This window comes from Amphiprion ocellaris, chromosome 9 (genome assembly GCF_022539595.1).
Source record: "Amphiprion ocellaris isolate individual 3 ecotype Okinawa chromosome 9, ASM2253959v1, whole genome shotgun sequence".
Lineage (NCBI taxonomy): Eukaryota > Metazoa > Chordata > Actinopteri > Pomacentridae > Amphiprion > Amphiprion ocellaris.
In genome coordinates this window covers 23,938,014-23,958,743 of record NC_072774.1, presented here as the reverse complement: position 1 = coordinate 23,958,743, position 20,730 = coordinate 23,938,014, and the positions used below count along the sequence as shown (strand labels likewise).

Sequence of the window (20,730 nt, the reverse complement as noted above, 5' to 3'; positions counted from 1 at the left end):
AATCCACTGTACCTGTTTGATATCTTAATAGCTCTCACTCCAAAATAAGACTCAGATCAAAAAATTGATTATGAAGATAGCAGCTCAAATAGGGAGTAAGACTGAAAGTGATCCACAGCCGGTTAAGCAGGACAGATTTTCTGTTTATGTTGTTTATTGTGTGTCTGTCTACTTGTATTTGCTGTCAGAATTATTGATGAGTTTCGCAGCTCACAGCAGACATGAAAACACCACAAAGAAGTCTTCAGAAGAGGGTTTAATGTTGGAAAAGTTAAACAAAAACCAGAAGAAGGAAGTTTTTTTTCCCTCTTGGTCTATTAAATTTGGACTTCTATAGGATTTTTCTACTCAGCACATCTGTGAGATTATTCCCTCTGAGGCAGAAGAGCCCTGATCTGCTCAGGCTGCAGGAATGTTGAAATTCTCTCACGGTTCTGTCTCAACTCAAAGACTTCATGGCATAAAGCCCACAGAGGAGAAATACATTTTCTAATATGCTCTCTTCTCAGATTTTCCACTAGTTTCACCTCCTTTCTCCTCGTCTTTGTGCAGAGAGCGTGAGGGATGCGGTGGGCAGGAAGGTGAAGCTGTCACTGAGGAAGAGAGTCAAGCTGGAGATCAAAGGAGACAAGATGGAGAACAGAGTCCTGGTGAGTTCAGTCCTGCTGCTGCTTCATTAACACCAGCAAAATCTTCTACATCGATTTCTCTGCTACTTGAAATGTACAGTTTGGAATATCACAACCTTCCTGCTCTTCACGCTCGAAAGCTTTTCATTTATTTAAGCTGCACTTTCAGTTCTTTGATTTCGAGATAATTTCCTGCAAATCAACGGCAGAGAGCCGAACATCTTGTGTTTGTGGAGTTGGTAGCAGAGTCTCATTATCTTTCTGTCCCACTGGTCTCATTCAGAAGGTTTTAGACTTAATTGCTTCCCAGCATCTTCTCATGTGATTCTCTCTGCTGGGTTTTATAGCCAAACTTTTAGGGCTCCAGTGAAGAAAGTGCTGCACAAGATCAGTGTCTCGTGACTTATTAGTCTGATTCACTGTGAGCTGCATCTTCTGCCAATGCTTGTTAACATTTTGGCTCAGTTTTCTCCGTTTAAACGATGCTGAATTAGCTGTTAGCAATTCTTGTTTGCAGCGTGTGCATGGATTACTGCTATACTGAAGAAATGTGATGATTCAAGGAAAATTCTGGACTTTTCCTGTAATTTCTAGGGATATTTATTCATGTTGGACAGCAGAGATAAGAATATTCCCAGAGAGAGCACTGAATCTACGGTTTTATGTTTATGTGTGACTCCAAGAAGAAGCTTGATTTTGATGTAAATTGAGGCAACCAGGTGAGATTAAGTTGTTGTATTATCTGTGTGCCACAGCTGGAGCTGTTGCTGGTCCTGACTATGTTGATCAGCAGCTAAACTACAATAGCATCATCTCTTTTAACTCACAGTGTCTTAGCTTCTTGTTGTGTCCTTTAGAGGGCTGAGTGCATCAGAGTTTGAAAAGTTTGGTTCAGACTTTTACTTCTACATTGAAAGTCGTGTTAAAAATATGAAACTAGCAGCTAAAGTTGGACACATTGGAAACAATATCCAAGCAGCATCTTGCCTGCTGAAAATGGTGATTTTTGGTTCATGCAGTCAATCAGACCTGCTTCATTATTTCGATCAATGATTGCTAAGGTTTGCAAAGAGTATTTAAAGCTCCCGTATTGTGCAACGCATGTTTTTACGGTCTTTTTCTGGTCAAAGTATTCACTCCTGTGGCAGACATACACTGATCTGTGTCTGTCAAAGATGCAGAAATGTTGAACTTCTTTCTCAGTTTTGTTTCAGATTTTTGTGCTGGATGATTGTCGTTTATTTTAGGTGTGAGATGGCAACTGGGTCACATTCTTCAGAACAGTTTTTATTTTACACCTCCAAGTTTATAACCGCACAAAATGCAATACAAATAGATTTTCTCAGAAAGAGACCCTTGGGCACCTAATATGCAGTTATCTTGACCTCTATGGAGAACATGTTCACAACATTCACTGACTAAAAGATGCTCCTGCATGTTTTCCACCAGGTATAGAAAAAGTCTCAGTCTCCAAGAATTTTCCACCCAAACTGCATCCCGAGCAATTATATTAGATTAAAGAAATACATAAAGATTTCAGACTGATCCTGTGTGCAGACAGACAGCACTTAGCAGAAAGGTGTGGCTCTGCAACACTATCAGGTGGAAAGAGCAGCTCAGACTATTAACTTTTGGCCGCAGAGCAGCAGATCTACCGACTGCTTAAATATTAATATCTGGTGCATCATTAAAAATGCATATTGGCTCTTTCTGGTGTTAGCTGAGAGGCTGGAGACTGAACAGTTCAGTGAGTGTAGATGGTTGAATCAGAGGGGTTCAGCTGCTGTGAACATTTCATAAGTTTCTCTGGGTGGAAACAGCAGCAGACTTTAGTTCAGTCTGACTCTCAGTGGAGCTTTTACTTAAAGAGACGATTAGAAAGAAGAAGAGATTATTAAAGCTTTGAGGAAAAACTGTCACAGCAGTAATGCTGTCGCGTATTAGGATAACTACTGAGTTTATTATCAGGACCTGAGAATAACGTAGAAGTCATCTAAGGACAGAGCAGAGAGGTGAGAGACAGAAGTGATGAGCTTCTCTCACATCTTCTACTCACTAACTGATCTGAGACCTGCTGAAGGGAGAAAATAGCACTTTCCACTTTAGGTGATATAGTAATTACCTCCAGACACATCAGTACTGCTGAAAAATGAAGCTGCCGGGGTTATATCTGAAGGATAATAGGCCTGGAAGATGTACAGCTACTTTCATTTGTGGATTGTTGTGAGGAGAACATTTTTCAGCTTTCTAATTTACTCTAAAAATGGAAAACTTTTTTTGCTATTTTTCTACCAGGATCTTTTTCTTAATGTGTTCGGGTCTTCTGGGAAACCTGTTTTTCCCTAAACAGCCTTTTATACACATCTTTTCAGATCAAGTTGGTTAAATAGAATGCTTTCTTTCTTTCTTTTTCTATGTCATTATTGGAATCGGTTATCACCACTATTCAGTGTGTGTTTTATTTCTGTAGTTGGTTAGACATATAGTCCAGCTCTGCATTTTCTTTAAATTGTTCCAGTTTTGTGGAAGAAGTGAATAATCTGGGAAAACCCAACAGTTTTTCTCTTGCAGCCAGATCTTGCCCATTGTGGTGTTTGGTTTGAGGCTGACTTACTGTGGCTCTAACAACAATGTGACACTGTGGGATCTGGACACTGAGACCATAGTAGAGACAAGAACACTAAACAATGTGAAGAAGTGGGAGTCAGTACTGGGAATTCCACTGGAGTGGTTCTGGTATTCCATCCAGACGCAGAGCAAGAGTTTGGTTCTTTTTTTGTTCGTCAGTGCTCTGCTCGACTGAGCTGAACAAATAAACAGCTGTTTGTTGTTCTGCAGAGAAGCAGAGTTTTAGAGGCCGATTATGGAGGAAGTGGCTCCGAGAGAAAACAAATATGTCTGTAACCTGCGAGTGTTGCAGGATATGATTAAAGTATTTACAGACTGTTCAGATCAGAGCCGATGGTTTAATCAAAGTAGTTTTTCAAATGTTTCTGAGAAGTGAACTAACAGGATGCAGCAAAATGTTAAAGGGAAACTCAACTGACTGCACACATGAGTTTAGGAGTGTTACACTAGTCACTGAGGGTTTAACCAATGAACCTAAGTTTTATTTTTGGTGCTCAGTCTATTGGGAATAAATGTCAGATTTTAAACATTCTGTCTCCCAGTTCCAGACTAAGATAATACATGGAGGGCCTGTGAGGTGGATTCTCTGCTGATGTGCTATGGAAACTGAAACGTTCTTAAAGCTTTGGCAAACAAGGAATTTCTAATTAAATATTGCTAGTATATACCAATCCACCATAACATTAAAACCACCTGTCTAATATTGTGTAGGTGACCTTGTTCTGCTAAAATGTTTCTGATCCATAAAGGCCAGGACTCTTCATGACCTCTGATCCTGCTGGATTATCAGGCAGGACATTAGCAGCAGATGCTTTAAACCCTGGAAGTCGGTGGGGCCATGGAACAGATTTCATTTTTTTCTGAGAAACTCGGATACCGAGCTTTGTCTATTTACAGCCGCAACATTAAAACCTCCATTCATGTGGACGTCACTTTAACACACAGCACCAACTCGACGCGAGATTCTTTCCCTACAATCCACAAAATTGCTCAGGATTAGCTTGAGGAACACGATCAAGAGCCTCTGAACTCCCCACATCCTACTCCGATGAGCCAAAACAAACCTGATCCACGGAGGCTCCACCTCAGCACGTCTGTGGCCTCAGGGCGACATACATGACATGAAATAGCTTGTTTAATGTTGTATATGTAAATAGAAGATATCTGACATCAGAACAAAGTTGACTAAATTGTAAATCTCACATTAGCAGTAAAACAAAAGTACTTATAAAATGAAAGCAGGAATGAGAGTAAATGCACATCATAAAGGTATCATTTTGAAGGAAATGAAATGCAATAGAGTGTTAATATCAGAATCAGATCGATCTGTGTTACAGTTAAAATGTGCATGTTTACATTATTTCATTAGAGGTGACTGTTCCAACCAATCACAGCTTCTCTTCTCAACCTTATGAATGTTCCATCAAAACCAAAAGTTGGATTTGGCCTGCAAAAAGCTTTGGGTCAATCTGCTTTCTCAGTTAAAACAGTGAAAAAGTGGAATTCATCCACACAAACATTAAAGATTCAGGAAGCAATTTGGCTGAAATAAGCTTAAAACTGTTGCCACCAATTAGACCTTTTATTTATTGTTTTTACTGATTTTACTTCTTATCTCAGACTGATGGACTTTAAGTTTAGTTTTGTTTGTGATTGTTCTCTTTTTCTGTACCTGCTCAGGAACAACACATGCTAATTAGCTGCTAACTAACTCTGGTGCAATTACTTTAAATTGTGGAGTGTCTTTGCAAAAATATACACATAACTAAACAAAACTGCAAGTTCTAAATGAAAGAATACAGCAGTGGAACATGTAGATGGTCTTCTGTAGGGACTTCCTGTTTTTCAGTTGTGTGTAAGATATTTTAAATCATGGCATAATGAATATTGAGCATCTGTTTTACCATTATTATAAACTGTAGTTTGCCAGCGTTCTTTTTCTAAGCACAAATCATCTAAAATTCATCTCCCACTAACACTTACAGTCCAATTGAGATGTTTTTCTTTGACACTGAGCTTCAGTAAAGAGCCTGATTTACTACAGAATGTACACAGCATCTATGTACAGTGTAAAGTACACAGATGATGATGGGAGGAGGGAGGTTATCTTCAATTTGCTCGTCTGTCAAACAGGGTTTCCTTTTCAGCCCTCCGGTGCCCGAGGCGTCTCTTAAGCACACTAAAGCCTGGTGAATACAGCCGTCTGCCTGCTTTGAAGACGGAGGATGAAGGAGGTGGAGATAATAACATCAGTCCATCAAACACCCCCTGGGGAAGGAGAGAGGAGAATCAGAAAGTACAGCATACGGTTAAACTCTCAAATAATGAATAAACAGCACAGTATGGAATCAGCTCGTCCTTCCACTCTGTCCTCCCTTTTCTTTATCTTAGAGGTCTGTAATTAGCAGCAGTGGGAAAATGGAGGTGACCCAGTTCTCTGCTCCCAGATGATTACCTGGATTGTTCCCCCCTGGGAACCAAAGTCCTCCAGCATCTCTCCATACTGGAGCTGAGACCTTTATCCTCAAGGCCACTGAGCAGCGATCCTCCACGTCTCACATCCCCTTTGATAATAGACAAGAAGTATTAAGGTAGCGAGTCTACTCTCTATTCAGAAAGATTCTAAAAACAGTTGGTAATATTCACTTACTATTTGTTTTAGGTGCTCTGCTTGTGTATCTCTCTGTAATCACAGGGTGAGTAGATTTCATGTTGATTGTTGATGAAGATACTCCAGGTTTAATATAAAATTTTTATATTTGTAGATTTTGATTTGTAGGAATGTTGTGCTCGAGTAGGTAGAGCCTGACACATACTGGATTTTTGAAGCTGTGACCGATTATTGGCTTTGTGAAAATGTGCTACATTAGCTCTGATGCAGCCACGTCTCTCTGCCTCAAGCTATGTCAAGCCCACTGCACCATCTGATTGGTTTCACATCTTGAATAGCAGCCAGTCAACACTTATTCATTAATGTTTAAAAGTTCTTTTTCATAAAGCATTTGTAAAATGTCATATTTCAACTAAATTTTGTGTCGGAGCGTGTGTTATTTTAGATTTTGAAATCAAGATTTATGTTTTTATGGCTAATGTATCAGTTGCACATATTATTATGTCCCTGATTATTAATAATAGATGCCAGTATCGACACTGAAAAAAGGCCTTTTAGTCGAACCCTAATATAACTGTCAGTCAACACAAGCCTACGCCTGGTAAATGCAGCATTGCTACTGCAGAAATAATTCAGATATACTGTATTTACAGTATAAGTACATTCATCATTTGTCCAGTGCTAATATTACTGCTTATATAAAGCCACAGACACATGATATAGTCTGTGAATGCAGCTGTATTAAATGTAATTGTCCTAACTTGTTTTACCACATGCACTTGTTGGATTTCATTAAGCACAACAGAAGATTTTGTCATGGTGCCCATCTACTACGTAAACCCCCACAATGCTTGGACACAGTAACCTGGTGGCACAACCAGGTACTACAGTTAATCTATGATACTTGCCGTGTGTAATATCCAGGAAACTGGTTTCAGACTGGGAGTCAATCTTGACACATACTAAAAATTAAGTGACTCATATTGGATTGGGACATTTCTACAGTCAATACAGTGTTCTACAAATAGTAAGAAACTATTATTGGGTGGTTATCTCAACAACAGAGAGGACTAGAAACATATTTCAGAAGCTACTTAGCAGCTTATTGTGAAGACAGCAATTGACTCTGCACTGGTTCTTAGTTTAAGGCAACTTCATGACTCATGATGCAGAGACAATCTTTGCTCTTTTTTATTTTTGGATCTGTGGTTAAAGCAGAGTCTGACAGAAACCACAGGGACCTCACAGGGACCTTTCCTGTCTCAGTAGAACAACTTTTAGTTTTTCTATCATTCCTAAAGTTGGGAATCATTTTGAACCTTTCCTTGATTGAGCAGACATGAACATAGAAGTCCTGTTCTTTGTCCTTTATTCGAGGTTCAGCCTGAGTTCAGACAGTTATAATGTTGGGAAGCACATTATCATTGTGTCTATTAAAGAGTTAACTCTGCTTTGAGCTCCTCTGTGTTTTCTGTCATTATGCTGTGCTGATTATTAACATAATTAGGGTGACAATCAGAGCCAACCAGGCAGAAAAACCGGGTCAAACAGGTCACAGTGTTCCTGCTGAGTATAAACTGCAGTTACTATATAATCTGCTATAGTGTTGTCTTCAGTGGTTCGTGTTTGGTCAAATGGACGAGTCTCTTCCAATTACATTCATTACATATTTTGAAGTGGTAATTGAGCCAGTAGTGCTGAGGAGGGTCAAGTTTAACTGTTCAGGTGTGCTCAAAACTGGTATGTGGACCAATTTGCATATTTTTGTCTTCTATAGTTACAAAAATGTCTGATTATGTGAATGCACTGACAGGAGTGCTGCTTGATTTCATTGCACACTGTGAAATGACAATAAAAAAGAATTCTATTCTACATTCATACTTGAGGTTCTGCAGCCTTAAGCAGCTCTGGAAACTAAAAAATCAAGTACTCTGATTTTTCACGTTGGGTTTTTGGATGTGATTCTTGGATCGTGACTCCAAAACACAGATCAGAATAGAAGATATTTAGATATATTTAAACTTAGAGTTGGACATAATCTGATCAGCTTCATGTCATTTCCTCTTAATATAGCATGTACAGCAGTGTGTTGTCTGCTGATTCATTTAAACTGGATGAAAGGACAAAAAGACTAATTCAACCAAGTCTTTTAGAACAGACTGAGAACCAGAATGTGGTTTTGTTTAGTCAGGGAGGATAATTTTAGCGCACTCTGCATCCACACTTTGCTTCTTTTTCCAACCTCTTAGTGAGTGATTAAGTTTCTGAAGTAAAGTGCTGGAGCAGATTCGGCTGAATGAGTCAGGTTAATTAGGAGTCATTGTGCACAGAGTTAGTTCTCAGAGTGTGGGTTAGTGCAGTGAGTCTGACTGGTGTTGTGTAGTGGACAAAGATCCACAAAGTCTGTCAGCTATGAAGTGCAAACAAATGTTAGAAGATCCATAAAATGCTTGATTTTAGCAAACATGGTCTCAACACTGCGCTCTAATGTCACTGCTGTAGCTGCACAGTAACTCTGCTGCACATTTACCTCAAAGCTTCTCCCATAATTAGCAGGTTTTTGCTCTAAAATAAATACAACTTAAGCCACTGTCAGTTTCTACAACCAGCTCTGCTCAGTAGACCATACACTGAAAAACTGTGACCATTACTTCTTTCTGGTGCAATATCACCGTATTCATAGCTGTGAATTATGAATATTTTGTACAATTAGAAGCTCTGTGCGATATTATTTTTTCTACAAATACTAGAATCTGTGCAATATTGTTATTTTTCTACTTAGGGACAAATCTGTGCAATATTAATACTTCTCTGTCAGTATTTCTGCTAATAAAAGAGGACTTCGGACAATCTGAACTAGTATTTATGCATATTTTTGGTCTGTTTTTCTGCTGATGTTTCTTAAATCTTTGCACTGTCCTCTTTGCTGCTGCAACAATGTAAACTTCCTCACTGTGGAATTAATTAAGGATTATTTTAGGTCCAGAACATAAAAATATCAATGCAGTCACATATATTTAAAACAAATTATAATCTATACCCAAAACAAAATGCAAAAACAGCAAAATGAGGAAGTGAAGCGAGCTTTAAAGTGCAGCACAGAGCAGTATGGGATGTATTTACATCCCCATTAGAGTTGAGTGATTTAGGGAATATGTGTATTTGTGATTTCTGTCAAATGTTGCATTTTGATTTGCAAAAGAATATTTGAAAGTCAAGCCTCAATTCAATAAAGGCTGTGTAATACATTTTAAGACCTCTCTCGTGGAAATCATGGTTGTTTCTTTTTTATTAGCATGTCCATAGAGGTGGAGAAGAGTCATTTTACAGTGTTTGAGTAAAATCATAGGTGAGCTGGTGAGCTAAATCTACACGTTCTAGAGAAAGCAAAGATGTAGAGTTCTCGCTAAGCCATCTTTAATGTGGAAAGGAATGAACTTTTATGGAAAAAAAATCTACATATATAACTTTGGCGCTCAGATTTAACCTTTAAGGGGTTAGTGAATGACCAGAGAGGGATCTGGAGGGACCAGAGAAGGAGGAGGCTTGAATTTGTGAAACTGTTGACATTTAATATCTGGGTCAGAGATGCTGCATTGCATAAATCCTAAATTGCAGCCTTAGCGATTAACTAGTTGTACTGTTTCTGATTTGAAATCGATTAATCGTTAAGACATAATTTCCATATTTAACAGTATACAGTGTGACCACAAAGCGTATGTATGTGTGAGAGAGAAAGAAAAATCATACACTGACTCCTCTTCAGAATAAGTTTATATGTTGAAAGTTTTCATTTTGGCCTACAGTTAGTTCTGCCATATTTCAGTATCTGTGAGCTTCTGGGTTTTGTTATGGGTCTGAGTAGGGATTCTGTTGTTACAGCTTGTTTTTAGCCCACAGTGTCCTACAAAACCTCCCCAGAGAGATATTAACCAACCACAGAAGCCCCACCCACCGCCATTCATCTTCATTACCTCATAGGTCAGGGTCATTGTCACTCAGACAGTCCTGGTAATATAACTGACCCTGTTTTAGGTCATTGGATTGATAGGTTGGGTTTCTATAATTTCACATATTGACTTCCAATGTGTCTGGTTTCAACCCTTGGGGTCAAACAGACCAAATTAAGTTCTTGTTACACATTTTATTGTTTCCGTATCAGTTTAGAAAATCTGCCTATTCTGTTCTTTGTGAATCCTGTTCGGTCACACTGTGTCTGTTTGCTGCCACAATGCAGCTCCGTTGGCTCCTGAATGGGGTTTGTAGGTCACAGGAACAGTCAGCATTGATTGGATGATCGTGACATTTGTACATGATGGCACAGTAAACGGCCACTAAACAATAAGGCCTGATCACAGTGAGCTAAAGTTAACACAACCTTCATACTGGCCTCTTCTTTGTTATTTTGACTGCAGGACTGAAATAAGACTGTGAGGTTGAAGCAGAACAGACTGAAATCATGAGTCTGATGTTGGCAGTTTGTCTCGGCTTTCAAGGACTGTCAGGCATTTGCACCCGAGCAGCGACTTCTCAGCTAAATGACTGACGCTGATTCTCTACCAGCGCTGTTTTATGCGTTTGCTGCATGGCTGCTTTTTATGGTGTCCTTGCAGTTGATGTTGCATTAATGTTTTTATCACAGCCTTCTGCACATGTCTACCCTACTTCCTCTTTCCTCTGTTTTATTTTATTGGATTTTATTGCAGTCGTTGGCATTGATTGTATTTTTGTCCTTATTGCATACATTAAGCAGACACTGCAGAGACTGTAAACCCTCGTGTCCTCTGTAGTCATTATCTTCTGAAGTCTTTGGATGCAGTCATGCGTGTCCATGTTCGAGGCGTGGTGTGCTCATCACAGGCTGGATTCAGACACACCAGCAGTATGTTGGACTAGATATTGAAGCTTTATGAGCCTAACTCAATAAGGTGTAATACATTACCTTCGCACTGTTCTGCTGAAATGCATGAAAGTTGCCTCTGCAGGTTTCCAGTACAGGAACTTGGGACATGAATGTTCTGCCAATCTGCACTTTCAGCCTTTTGTTTCCAGGATCCAACAGTTTTGAGTACGACGTTGACTTTAAGTGCGACAAAACAAGTAACAGTTACTGGATGCAAATCTAGCTCTATTAGCACACAGGAAATTGAACAATGGGGTTTGTTATGTTTGCCTATATGTAGTATTTTCCATTTTTGATGGCATTTTTCTGGGCCACTCTGAGGTAACTATCCAGGAGCAGGAACTGTTTTCTACCCTGTAACTGTCTGTGGAAGAGGATCTGCAGTGGTGGTTCTTGCACAAAGGTTCAAGCTGTTCCTTTTGTTGAAAAAAAGTTTGTTTATATATGTATAGGAGCTTGTGTTATTTTAAATTTTGGCTCCAAGATTTATGCTTTAACTGCAAATATATTGATTCCAAATGTTGGTTATAGACATCCCTGATATTAAGTATCAGTATTAACAGTATCAACCATGAAGAAGGCCATTTTGCTTTCAAGCCTTAGTCTGGTTCTTTGTTGACGTCTGCTGGCAGATATCAAAAATGTTAACATTTTCTTAGTCAATAATCCATCCGTCCATCCATTATCTATAAACCGCTCAATTAGGGTCGCGGGGGGTGCTGGAGTCTATCCCAGCTGGCTTGGGGTGAAGGCAGGGGCCACCCTGGACAGGTCGCCAGTCTATCACAGGGTTACATATAGAGACAAACAATCACACTCTCACACCTACGGGAAATTTAGAATAATCAGTAAACCTCAGTATGTTTTTTGACTGTGGGAGGAAGCCAGAGTATCAGGAAAGAACCCACGCATGCACAGGGAGAACATGCAAACGATCCCGGGAAGGCCGGGATGCGAACTGAGGATCTTCTCGCTGCAAGGTGAAGGTGCTAACCACTACTTTGTTGTGCATGTACAATGACAAAATAGATATTCTATTCTAAATGCAGCATCATCACTAAGGAATTCATCAGATAAACTGTATTTACAATTTACATACACTGGACACTAATATTGCTATTTATGTAAAGCCACAGACACATAATATGGACTGTAAATCAGCTGCACTAAATGCTGTTGTCCCAATTTGTGTTTAACACATGTGCGCTTGCTGGATGTCATGAACTATCACAGAAGACTTTGTCATGATACTAGCTAAACCCCCATAGTGCTCTCTGCTTGCTTTTTTAAAGCAGTATTTTATTTCAATAGCTTTTAATTATTAATTATGTGCAATTATTTTGATAACTCTCACCTTCAGAGACTTAAATAAGGAGATCAATAATTCTCATCTGTCCGTTAAATATAAAAGTGCAGCGAGCAGACAATTAACTTCATACAAAATCTGGAAACAAGAAGAACTTGTAAGCTTGCAAGCAAATGTATTACCATTGGACTGTGTTTAACTGGTTGTGTCCCTGTTTCAATCTAACTAGTAGCTTGTTATAATCTTGCTGGACAGATATAAAGGAAATAAAAACATGTACGTGTTAAACTATCTGAACTCCTCTTGGTAGTTGTTACAATACTTTAATATGCTCCAAGCTGTGCTCACTTAATCTGGATGAAATGTATTTTTTCTCCTAAAATTATCCTTTTTTTTCTGTCAAACATGATTAATTTATGAGGGATTCATTACCATTTTTGCTTTTCTCTTCCCTCTAAATTTCCTGATGTCCCATCAGGGTTCTTACAAGGAAACTCAGTATTAATCTTGCATCATATACATCTTCTTTTCATCATTTTAGCTTTGATAGCATAAAGCTAATCTTAAGAGGACCTCTGCTGGAGCCCAGGGCAACACTAAATGTCATGTCAGAGCGCTCAGCACCCACTGTGTGTTTTTGTTGTTGTAGCTGATGTTATCGAGCCCCTCCAGAGGGAAACCAGGCCGACACCAGCCCAGAACAACACCTCCATCCCTGCTCCTCCCTCGGCGCTCTGCCTTTGTCTCTCTGCCGTCTCTCTCTTCAGCAAAGCTCTGCTCTCCAGTTTAAAGAGCTTTTCCACTTTCAGTTGCTTTAGTGGTAAAAATTATGCTCTGCTCCTCCCTGTTTCTGTCTCTCTGCCTCCTCTTTTATCCCTATGGTCTGCAGCGATATCCTATTTACCCAGAAACCTTGGCTCACCATCACATAGCTGAACACACACAATAACACACACAGTAACACACACAGTAACACACACCGCCTCCCCATTGTGTCTGGCTGGCATGCTGATGAATGAATGAACCCTTGTGATTGTTCCTTATCTCTGTAACCTAAACAAAGCTTGGAAACCCCCATTTTACTCCCACTAGGGTCCAGTTTAGAAAGCCTGATATCTGGAACCTGGAATGTGTAATCCTAATCTGAATGCACAATCATTTAATCCTTGCTTGGTCAGACACGTTTAGGTTGACTTAACATTCAAAGCTCACAGGCAACATGCAGAGATATTGTATTTGCTCCCCTCCTCAATAAAGAGGTTTTTGTTTTTAATCTGAAGACAAATTGTCAGCTGCTACATGGAATTTTTATTGCCTCCTAAGTGCTCCCATATATTTCAATTTCTATGTTTTTCTCATTTATTATTCAGCACATTGTGCATACACGGGGACACTTTGTATCCTCGTTAACGGCAAAACCGGCAGCATCAGCACTAACGGCAAAATAAAATGAATATAAAGCATGAAATGTGATGTGATCAGACACCAGGTTTATTGATGCCTCAGCTCTCTGCAGCTGTGGTCTGATGAGAGCAGCCAATCAGATGTGTTCAGGAAGTACCGCTGTCAGTCGCCTTTGTTCCTCAGCGCGCTCGTCTCTCCAGCAGTAAAACACATAATGATGAGCGTGGCAGTGATAAAGAGGAAATTGATGTCTCTCTCTCAGCGCTCTGCTTGGCTGCTGCTTCAGTGAGGGAAAGATACGCAATGCAGGCGATGCTTTTATCCAGAATTTCCAAAAAGTGGAGCTGTCCTGACTTTGGGGTTTGTAGCTTGGATCCAAAGGGCATTATTAAGCACTTGTGTGTTTTGTAATGTTCCCATAAATTAGCCTATAAATATTCCGAGGTGAGAGGATGTCTTCTCTTTCTACAGTTTTGTAGAAGACAATTGTTATTTATTCCTCGTCTGATTTCAGTGTCAACAGAAGGAAGCTTGTGTCAGCTGTTGTGTGTCTGAATCATGCTGCTCTATGAACCAGTGTTACATGCTCACATCGTGGTTTTGGCGCAGTGAGAGTCTGCAGACCTCACAAGACCTCAGCTGCACTGTCAGCAGCTTGTCTTCGCGCTGGAGAATCGATGTGTTGTAAAACGAATGATTTCAGTTAAGGGGCTCTTTCCTGGAGCCAGTTTAAGTTCAAGTCGGCCTCAGAGTAAATCCTCAGCATGGCGAGCACTCCTTTGTTGGTCTGGTTTTTCAGTATTCCTACTCTATAAGTGGTTGTCTTTGGCCTCGGAGCCAATTCCCACTGCAGGCAAAGGGCAGGAAAACAGAGGAGAGTTTCCTCTGTAGCTGAAGCGATTAACCAGGTTTCATTTATATGCTCAGGGTCGATTTTAAGACTCTTTGACAGGTTTGATGACTGAGTTTATGTTAGAGATTAGTTTAAACTTATTACTGTATCGCTGGTGTTAAACTAGCTGGTATCAGTAGTTGTGATATCTGTAAAACAGACACGCATGCAGTACTAATGTATGCATATAGTGAACTATATTAGCTTAATAAGTGGCTTACTGTAGATCTTCACAGGTCCAAAATGCTCAACCTAGCTGGGACAGATCTAGAATTGGAAAACCTTACCAACAAAAAAAAGCAATAGAAAGAGAGAGAGAAAGACACTAAGATAATTACACCTCTTTAAGACAACTGGAACAGACTCTAAGACAACAACAAACTCTGACAAAGCATGATGCACTGTCAATTAACAAACTGTCTTGGTAGAAAAGAGAAGCAGTACATTGTTAATGTAAAAAATCAATGTGACTTCATCACAATGTATTCTAGAAATAGTTTTGTTTATTTGCAAATATGTAGGAATAAGCAAAAGTCATATTTTGCTCTTCTGTGTGAACGATAAACTACACTGGAATACAGACGGAAACAAAAAAAGCACTCAGAGAGGGCAGTACTCCGCCAAGGCATTGTCAGAAATGCAGCATATTTTTGTAGAAATGCAGCATTTTATTATTATTATTATTATTATTATTATTATTATTATTATTATTATTATTATTATTATTATTATTATTATTATTATTATTATCATCATTATTATTATTATTATTATTATTATTATTATTATTATTATTATTATTGTTGATGATCAGAAATCACGGCAACATAGAATGTGGCCATTTAATATAGATGTACCCACAAAGAGAATAACCTGATCACAGGCGTGTGCTATGCATGTGTACGTTTTGTACGGATACTGAATTGCATGACCTGCATGTGTGTAAATTACTCTTATAAAGGTCTGTTGATCAGTTTATCACTTTTTGCAAGGCTTTGTTTTGCTAGTGTTAAAATAATCGTTCGCTCCATGCTCCATGAAGGCGTATTTTTTTATGTTACGGGCTTTTATTTTTGGCACCATTCCCGTTGCACAGGAGGTGTTTATCTAAGAAGTGATTTCTTGGCATGAGGAAGAAGCTACCAAAAAGTCCGAAAATTCACGTAAAGATGGAAGGAAAACTCAGAAACACCCCCCCAATTCAGAATGAGTGTGAAACAATGACTGTAATGTAGCCCATTAAGACCACATGCTAACCAGCATATAGCCATTTCCAGCCTGCACCTCTGTCCTGCTAAACTACTGATTTTATAACTGCAGTGTTACCTGACAAACTCAATCTAACATGAGTTAAAAACAGAGACTGTGCTGATAGTTTGATGATATTTCCATGTAAAGCGACTGCTCATTAAGAAACATGCATTTAAGGTTATGTCAGCTGCCTTTTAAAGCTATGGAAACTAAAACAGCCTGTTTTATACAGTCCTGGTGAAATTAAGCATCTTTGTGGTGAAAAATTAAGACATGTTCTGGGGTCATGTAACACTTCAATTAATTTGCTGAGACAATATGGGACCTTTAATATCTGGGAAACAAAATTCCCTTAAATAATTTCCCTTTAATAGGCATTTTTTATAGGCTAATGATTTCCTAAAATACTTTCTGGTATGATAATGACAAACTACATGATTGGAGCTGATGCTGAACACTGAGATCCATTTAGATCCACTCGGGTACTGACACATTGACCCTGGCAGTCAACAGAATCCCAACCTGACCCAGTCAGATTAAAAATAGAATGTTACATGTGAAAACGTCCACCTTGCAGATGAAACTGTACAGGGTTTCTGCCTGATTAACTGCTGCTGGATGCTAGTTTGGTGATTGGCATCCTGGAGAGTCTTGCTCCTCTTTCACTGAGTTACATCAGCCCCGATTATTCTGAATTTAAAGTGCAGAGGAGGTGCATGTGTCTCGGTTTCCTCTTTTCTATTGTCTCGGAATCGTTTACACACTCAAAGCTTATGCAAAACACATATATTTGTTGTGTATGCAAGAAAGGAGGCACAACAGAAAGAAAACAAGGAAAATACTAAACACAGTGATGATGACTCTTCTTCATGTGTACTTTCCATGTCTTCATGATGCAGTGGAATCAGAGATAAGGAGGACAGAATGAGAGAGAATGCAGGGAACAGAAAAATTTGAGCATTTTAATGGATTTTTCTGTGCAGTGATGGTTTGATTACTCAATAGTCACACATTCCAGTGTAAAGTCTAACATGGAAACCTCACAAATAATCCATTCAAGAAGTGGGATCATGGTGCTTTTTTTCCCCATTTACAACCTCCTATTAAAAATACAGAAGCATGAGGACATTTAGAGATTAGATCGAAGCAAAGCGATGGGAAGGGAGGAGAGAAACTCTCTGTATCGGACCCAGAGAGGCTGATTGATTTCAGGGTAAAAGCTAAGAGGAGTCATCCAGCTGCAGTGGATGTGACAGAGATGAAACAGCTTTTAAACTCTCCCCTTCATTAAAGATCTGATTGGATTTAAATCTTGGCTCTTTATCAGCAAAACAGCACTTAGAATCTATTAAGTCATTCCCTTGGTGTCGGCTCAGTGGCTCATCTCTGTCTGAGTTCTCTCTTTTTATTCTGCACAGCCCTAAATATACTCACTTCTACTTTGCAGCGTTTACAGTTTGCAGCCAGCACATCATGACTCATTAATGTTACACATAGACACATGCACATGAAGGACATTCTCACATTAGTTATGCAATAAAGAGTCTGTGTCAGCAGTGAAGGGAGCGCAGGAATATTACTGTGGTTTTCCACAGCGCAGCTTTAAACCCTTTCATGCTGAAAAAATGCTTTATTTGTCTACTGCCAAAAACATTACAAATGAGTTTTCAACCACAATGCACCAAATGTACTGGTGAAATGTTTCTACTCTTCTGTTTTCTTATGTGGTAGTAAACTTGGTATCTTTTGGTTTTACACTGATGGTTGAATGTTAAAATTGTGATATTCCTTCAAAATACCATTATTCTACATAACTCTTTAAAAAGAAATGCCAGAAATAATCTGTACTAACCAGGTTATCTAAAAGACTATAAATGATTTTCTGCACAACCTCTAAGCCATGAATGATTCAACGATCTAAAATATCTATAATTTGTAGTTGTTTCATTTGTAACACCTATTGGTGTTTGGAAAAATGTTGATTCCAGGTTGTTGGTTTTTTGGGGAGTTTTTTTTGTAAATGACTAAAAGCAAATCAACTTTTTAGTCTTTTATGATTGATGGCTTTATAACTGTGAAATAATACAGAGTTCTCTCTCCTTCTTCATGTTGTTCTGTTTCCATAGAGCTGCAGGACTTTAGATTACAGTAGGGAAAATGTGACAGCAGCAAAAGAAGACCCCAAGCTGCTCAGGGTTTAAAGGGTTAATCTCTGAATCTCTGTTTTGTTCATGTTGCTTGTTTTTTTTTTTTTTTCAACTGCAAGTTCCCAACTCACTGAAATTACAATCATAACAGCTTAAATCACTTAAACAGAGAATTATGTGTCTAATGTTTAATGATAATTTAAGCTTAGCTCAAGGTAAGGTCGCTTATTTTGGAACACATAAACATACATACATGAATCACAAACATAAATCCAGAACTTGTTGGTTCTGTAAAGTGAACAAACCAAGGCCTGGCTAGCAGTTTCCCCCTGTTTCTTCTTTTTGTGCTAAGCTAAGCTAATCGATGATCTACACTCGGGAGCACTGCACATGTTGTTGTTTTCTAACTAATGCATTTCCAGTCAGATGAATCTCATGTACCTTTGTGTGGTGACAAATGTGAAGCCTTTGCTTGGGCCCAGATTTCAAGGGGGGACATCGCTATGAATTATGGGAGAGGTGGATATAATGGAGCATGAATGCACCCCAAGACGTGATGGATGCATAAAAGCATTTTTGGTGGGGGTAGATTTCCTGTGGTTGAGTGCTGCCACAGCTGAATGAGTGCAGATGAAACGCTGCTCTGTCTGCTCCGGTTCCTGCAGAGATCCAGTAACTGTAGTCCAGTGTGGACGTCGTTGAAGGGCTCAGAACTCATTGACATTCTCAACGCTGCAGTGTGCTACTTCCATGTGCAAGAATCTATCAGTGTCTGTGTGTGTGTGTGTGTGTTTGCAAATGCATGTGTGCAGGATGGGCTAGCTGTTGCCATAGCAACCTAAATTGTGTGCGAGTGTGCACATGTGGCTTGGCACATGTAGAGAAACTGGGGAGGAAGGTGGAGGGCTGTTGATAGTTTTATAGAAAAAAAGATAATAATGTGAACGGGTTGTTGAGTAGATAAATACACACACACGCACAAAAACACACACACACACAATGCACATTTTGCTGATCTTTGCACTTATTACTGACCTTTTAATGGGTCCGAGACGAAAAGAAATGATGATATTGTGTCAAAGAAATCAGTGTCTGATTTTTACAGTAAAATCATTTTGGCTCAGAAACTGTGTGTGTGCACACATATATTGCAGGCCAACAAGGCAAATGTAGCTTCAGAGCTTGTGTCCATTGTGTTGCTGTTTGAGTAGCTGTGTGTTACAGTGAGAGAGAGAGAGAGTAACAGCAGATGCTCTCTCTGCTCTAGTGCTGCTGCCATCTGGTTGGCTGAGCCGGGCTGAAGGCGCAGTGCTGGTCGCTGTGAAACCACCAGCTCAGGGCTTAAATCCACTTAAGACAGAGAGCAGAGGTGGAGGGGGGGTTCAGAGGGAGAACGGGGGTCGGGGGGGTGTTTTGTCCACTCAGAGGGGCAGATGGAGCGAGCAGAGGGGCAGTCAGGCATCAGGGATGAAAAACTGAAGGAGAATCCAAGAAGCTGTGAATTATGTAAAACTGTACAAACAGGATTCATTTGGCAGCCAGTCGTAGAAGTATCCCTTCATCCTTTAAGTATCTGACTGCTTTCATGTATTAATTAAATTGATTATCTAAGTACGAATGATTTAAAGCTCTGTCCTCTAAGACTGGACAGAGAAGATGAATCCTCAGTGGTCAGCTGGCATCTCTTCTTCTTGTTGTCAGGGTCGATTATTACAATTAAAGAGACCGATGGCTGATATTTGAAACAGATATATATTAGCAGTAAGGATGAAAAACAAAAGTTTAACATAAATCATTGTGGAAATGCCTTCATTTATTGATGTTTTATGTGGTTAATTTAAAGTTTTCAGCATTTATCCTGGAGTGTTTATTGGCTGCTAGCCGTGACGTGTATCCAATCAATTTAAAATAAATTTATTTTGTCCAGAATTCGGTTTTTAAACATAATAATTGAAACATTTTTGAATATCAGATCCAAAAGTATTCCAGACATATATTAAACTGTATATAATATTGAGAGTCAGATAGCTTTTAACCTTGTAACAGCTACCCTTTTTATGGTATTTTTGCTTATTTGGCATTCTAAAATGGAAAAATGTTCCTTTAAACTTAAGAATTGTAAGGCTGAACTGTAACGTGTGAAAGCTTTATTTAAAACATCTTCTAGCATCTGAAAATGTGCTTGTTCAGCAGGTGGCTGGAGATAAAATAAGATTTATTGATCTAAAATTAGATTCAATTGGTTTCTAGCAACCTGCTGGCTATTAAGAGGTGATCAAACTTTTCCAGTGATTTGTTACTGAGGAATTTACAGATCCAGTCTTAATCTTAATATTAAATAACAATTTAATATCAGTAATAATCAGCCCCCAGCATGGCCAAACAAATATAAACTGTGAAATTAAAGTTGTCAACTGTAAACTGATTTTGTTGTAATTAACCAAAAATGATCCCTAAATAAGAAACTACTCTGATGTTAATTTTCCCTAATTTACCGTGTAGACATGGTGTTTGACTGAGACACACAGAGCTGCAGGTTCAGTGAGTCTTTGGTGTCTTTAGAGGAGGTTATCTTTGGCCGAACAGGCTTCATGTCTGTCTGTATCACGTCAAACCACAAACTGCAGCACTGAAGGAAACTCTGTTGTCCACTCTACCGTCTCTCATCCCTCTGTTTTTGCTTTCATGTCTTTAAAAGCACTGGGGCAGCTCCTAGACTCCCCCTAATCCTGTTTTCTCTTGTGTTCTCTCTTCACCTTAGTCTGACCTTCAAGTCAGGGTCTGTTTATCAGGGACTTCATAAAATACTGTTCTTTCACTCTCCTCTTCCTTCCTTTGTGTTCTTTTATTTTCTCTTCTGTGGTTTTCTGATATTTTTATGCTCCCTTCCATCAGCTTCTGACTGAGTGCTCAAAACCCAGCAGGTCCAAGTTGCTGTTTCTGGGGTCTGAAGGTGTTG

General features: G+C 39.2%; 1 protein-coding gene across 5 annotated transcripts in view; it reads left to right on the top strand.

Annotated features, from left to right (window-relative positions):
• The window catches only part of LOC111578980 (F-actin-uncapping protein LRRC16A), a 90,684-nt gene that overhangs the window by 5,733 nt on the left and 64,221 nt on the right, over positions 1-20,730 (top strand). For all 5 annotated transcript variants that reach the window (XM_023286011.3, XM_023286014.3, XM_023286012.3 and 2 more), the window contains exon 2: positions 553-650. In XM_023286011.3, the coding sequence (XP_023141779.2) occupies positions 553-650 (98 nt within the window). The remainder of the gene's footprint in view (positions 1-552; positions 651-20,730) is intronic.